The sequence below is a fragment of the Lolium rigidum genome, chromosome 1 (genome assembly GCF_022539505.1).
Source record: "Lolium rigidum isolate FL_2022 chromosome 1, APGP_CSIRO_Lrig_0.1, whole genome shotgun sequence".
NCBI lineage: Eukaryota > Viridiplantae > Streptophyta > Magnoliopsida > Poales > Poaceae > Lolium > Lolium rigidum.
The window spans coordinates 40,673,803-40,678,104 of record NC_061508.1 but is presented as its reverse complement, the minus strand read 5'-3'; the positions used below and the strand labels follow the sequence as shown (position 1 = coordinate 40,678,104).

General features: G+C 52.6%; 1 protein-coding gene across 1 annotated transcript; it reads left to right on the top strand.

Annotated features, from left to right (window-relative positions):
* The first annotated feature begins 2,519 nt into the window (after positions 1-2,519).
* Positions 2,520-3,329, top strand: LOC124671611 (anthocyanin regulatory C1 protein-like). Its single transcript, XM_047207967.1, has 2 exons — positions 2,520-2,652; positions 2,734-3,329. The coding sequence occupies exons 1-2, from the start codon at positions 2,520-2,522 to the stop codon at positions 3,327-3,329; spliced, it is 729 nt and encodes a 242-aa protein (XP_047063923.1).
* The last annotated feature ends 973 nt before the right edge of the window (positions 3,330-4,302 follow it).

Below are 4,302 nucleotides of genomic sequence, written 5' to 3'. Positions count from 1 at the left end.
AAACTGTGGATTTCATTTTTTAAAACCATTGGGAACCGGTGTGCCTGGGTGCTGCAAATCTACGTTCCTTTTGTTGTGTGTACTGTTGCATGATCTAAAGCCTATAGTCACTCAGATTTTCTCCACATCATACTATTATTACGAATTCACGTTTACTTTCTATAGCACATGACCTGGCACTTCCACCTGCCCTAACTAGCTGGATATGCAGACCCTTTGGCCGAATGATAATCGGTCTTGCCGTTCTCTACAGACGCAGACGAGTTCGAATTGATCATCTCACCCTGGAGATTGGGTTGTCATCGGTTTCTCTTCATTATTGTCCATCATTCAAATGCTGGAATTCTTCCATGTTAATATTGGAAATTGATCAATATCTAGTAGTTTAAATCATAATTTAAAGCTATTTGTTTGAACTATGATGATACATAGGCCTTACTATTTGTAGTGTAATCTCCACAAAACATAAACCAGTGTATTGAATTGTGTTGCTTACGGAAACTGTGGCACCCTATGAATCTTGACTCGCCATTACATACACATATGAACATGTTGCAACCGTTAATACTCTCTCCATTCCAAATTACCCATCGCTTTCGGTTTAGTCTAAGTCAATTTTTATTATGTATGACCAAATATAGAGAAAGAAATATAACATCCATAATACCAAATGCATACATTATAAAAATATTACTCAATTCCGCAGTATAAGACGTTTTTGCAAACTAAAATAGTTTGCTTTAACGTTTTATATTGTGGAACGGAGATATTTCATGTATATTTTAATATTGGTGATATTATGGTGTAAACTTTCATATACTATTATGAATATAAGAGTGGAGAAAACGCTCCTCTCTCCCCTGGTCGTCCCCCGCGGCGGCCGAAGGGGAGAAACCCTAGCCCCGCCTTCCTGCTCCCCCTTCTCCCCTCCCTCCCCTGCCGCCGCCAGCGTGTGCCGTCGGGCAAAGCCCGCGCGGCGCCGGCGGCGGCGGGCTCTCCCCTACCCGGCGCGTGGCGGGCCGCGCGGGACGGCTCTGCTTCATGGCGGCGGTGCAACTAGGCGGAGGTCGGCGGGGCCTAGCGCGGCGGCGGCCGGCGAGCCGCATCAGGGGCATCCTCTCGCACATGGAGGCGGCAGTGGTGCTTCGCGTGGTGGCCGTGGTTGGGCTCGATCTGGGCCTGTGCGGGCCGGCGCGGGCCACGGTTTCGGGGCGTGGTGGCGGCGCGTGGAGCCCTGTCTCCGGTGTGGTGCGTGGGCGCGCCAGCGGTGGTGGTTGGCCGGCAAGGTAGCTCCCTCCTTCGAGTTCTTGCTGGCCGCCGGTGAGGCCGGTGGTGGCCGACTCTCCTCTTCGGCGACGGTGAGGCCGGTGTGGCTTCTTGCCTCTCTGGTGGTGGTCCAAGCCGACGTCTGCTTCCCCGTCCATCGCCTCTAGTTCGCCGCGGCGGCATCGGGGGTACGGTGAAGGACCAGGGTGAAAGCTCTGCCCGGTGCTTCCGGTGCGGATCACGGCGACGCCTGAGGGCGCCGCTTCCTTCCTGAAGGCGTGATCTTTGGTCCCAACCGTGCCTTCCCTCTCCTCTGGTGCCAGGGGAAACCCTATGTCCGGTCCATCGGGCAAGGCGACGGCGACGCCACGGCGTCGTTCTCTTCTTGAAGACGTTGTCGGGGCTTCTTGGGGAGAGGCCGATATGTATCTGGAGGCTGGACTTTGTGATGCGCTGCCGGTGTTGGCTGCTGGCCAGGGCATGGGGCTTCGAGGCGCTATGTACGACGTGGTGGATGCAACCTAGTCGGCTGCTTCTTCAATCCCGAAGGATCCTGCCTTCTCCTCGCCGACTCTTCTAGGCTCATGAGGGGAGGTACGTTGGTCCGGGCTGCCTTGGAGTCGCGATCGTGCTATGGTGGTGTCTCGCTTGGTTCGTGACGCGGTTCGGTGGCTCCGTGCTCCATCTCCTCACCTTTTTTGGTAGGATGTTGGGGGCAGGTCGTTCTCATCGGGTCGTTTGTAGCGGGGTGTTGTAAGCTGCTGGGCTATGTATCGTCTTGGGTGTGTGTGGAGTTGTATCGGCCGTCGGCCTCTTCTTCTATGTGATTGATCCGTCTTCCAGGACGTATTCTCGAAAAAAATATGTTTTTATTTTTTCTGTGGATAATTATTTCGAAAGAGAGTTTCCCGGCTACAACTTTTTGTGAACATAAAAGGCAATAATTCAGAGGATTTTTTTTTTGGAGAAATATGGCACTGAAATTCGAATGGATCTCATCTTGCACCTCACTGGCTCACCCACCTGCAGTGATGTATAACGGCTGAACGGCGGGACTGTACGTCCTTGTTGATTGCACACATGGAGGCTTCCTAGCCTTTTGGCCCGTCTAACATTTGAGGAAGTGTCGCTCCCGGTGGCCATGGGTTGAAGGTGATAAACAGGGCCACGTATACCCTCTGATATATAAATACCGTGACCACCCCTGCTGCCCACACACCAGTCTTCCAGCGCAAAACACGCACAGAGAGAGGATGGGGAGGAGGGCATGCTGTGCCAAGGAAGGGGTGAAGAGAGGCGCATGGACGAGCAAGGAGGACGACACCTTGGCCTCCTACGTCAAGGCCCACGGCGAAGGCAGGTGGAGGGAAGTCCCTCAAAGAGCTGGTATACAGATCCACTCGTTAATCCGATTGTAATGTCTCCACGTAGTACTCAATCCTTAGCCTCGGTGGAATTTGCACGCAGGTCTGCGTCGGTGCGGCAAGAGCTGCCGGCTGCGGTGGCTGAACTACCTCCGGCCGAACATCAAGCGGGGTAACATCTCCGACGATGAGGAGGAGCTCATCTTGAGGCTCCACGGCCTCCTCGGTAACAGGTGGTCTCTCATTGCGGGCAGGCTCCCCGGCCGAACAGACAACGAAATCAAGAACTACTGGAACAGCACCCTCGGACGGAGGGCGCTTCCCGGCGCCGGCCGACCCCGACCCGCCACCACCAGGATCACCACCACGCCTGGCGCCTCCAGCTCTAGCTCCTCCACCGCTGCAGCAATGCTGGCCAACCCAGAGCCTGCCGCTTCTCGCGCGGCGGCGCCGTCGTCAGCCGTGTGGGCGCCAAAGGCCGTACGGTGCACCGGCGGCCTCTTCTTCCGCCCGGAGACGACACCGGTCGCGGAGACGCGGACCGGTGGATCAGGAGGCGAAGATGACTGTAGCGGCAGCAGCTCGGTGGCGTCGGAGTTCGCGGCCGAGCCGTGCGACTGGATGGACGACGTGAGGGCTCTCGCGCTGTTTCTCGAGTCTGACGAGGACTGGGTAAAGTCCTTGCACATGGCAGAGTAACACTCACACGTGATGGTGTCCAAGTGACCATGCTATACCTGGGCATTCGGCCGGGCCGAGCCCGACTGTCAGGCCTAAATACGGACCCAAGCATGCAAAAGCCCGTTTGGCTGTGAAGTCTCGGGCCAGTTCTTCTTGTCATATCGTTCGAATCCACAGCCCAGGCCTGGCCCGGCTTGGCCAACGGGCCTAAATCTGTGGCCCAGTCTAGGATTTTTGGGCCAGGCCAGGATTTTTGGGTCAGGCCAACTGGGCCGGGCTGTTCATGCCTAGGTATACTTCCGGCCGGGCTGTTACTATAAGCTCGTAATATTTCTGTTAGTTTCAATTTTGCACGGTCATTTTTTCATACGAAAATCGAGTCACCGATTCAGGTGTTTATTTTTTGACTCGTTGGATTCATATGGAGGACTACAACATAATGATTTTGGATCTTCAATTTACGTTATTAAAAAAACATATCAAATTTTCACACTTTATATGGCTACTTCTTATGCGTTGACTCCCCTAAATTGAATCATTTTGGCTTCTTGCGTCGTGTTATGTTCCTAACTCTTTGAGTACACCTAAACACACACAACTCTCCCAGGATAAGGATAGCTGGAGTGTTACTGATAATGGCCCAGGTTATAAAGTTTCTTCAGCATACAGATCTTTAACCAAGCATGATCCTGTGATCCCTGCCATCAAATGGCTTTGGAAAAGTTGCTGCCAAGATAAACATCGAGTGTTTTTCTGGTTACTGATCCATAATCGTTTGAACACAAGAGCACTCTTGCAAAGGAAGAATTTCTATATGACTGATTACACATGCATCATGTGTAATCAAGCAGTTACTGAGACTAGAGATCATCTGTTTTTTACTTGCCCATTTGCACAACATTGCTGGCAGTACATGTGCCCTCTCTGGAATCTTGCTCAAGTTGCTATGCCAAATGATATCCAGAATTATATACAGAGTATCAAAGCACAT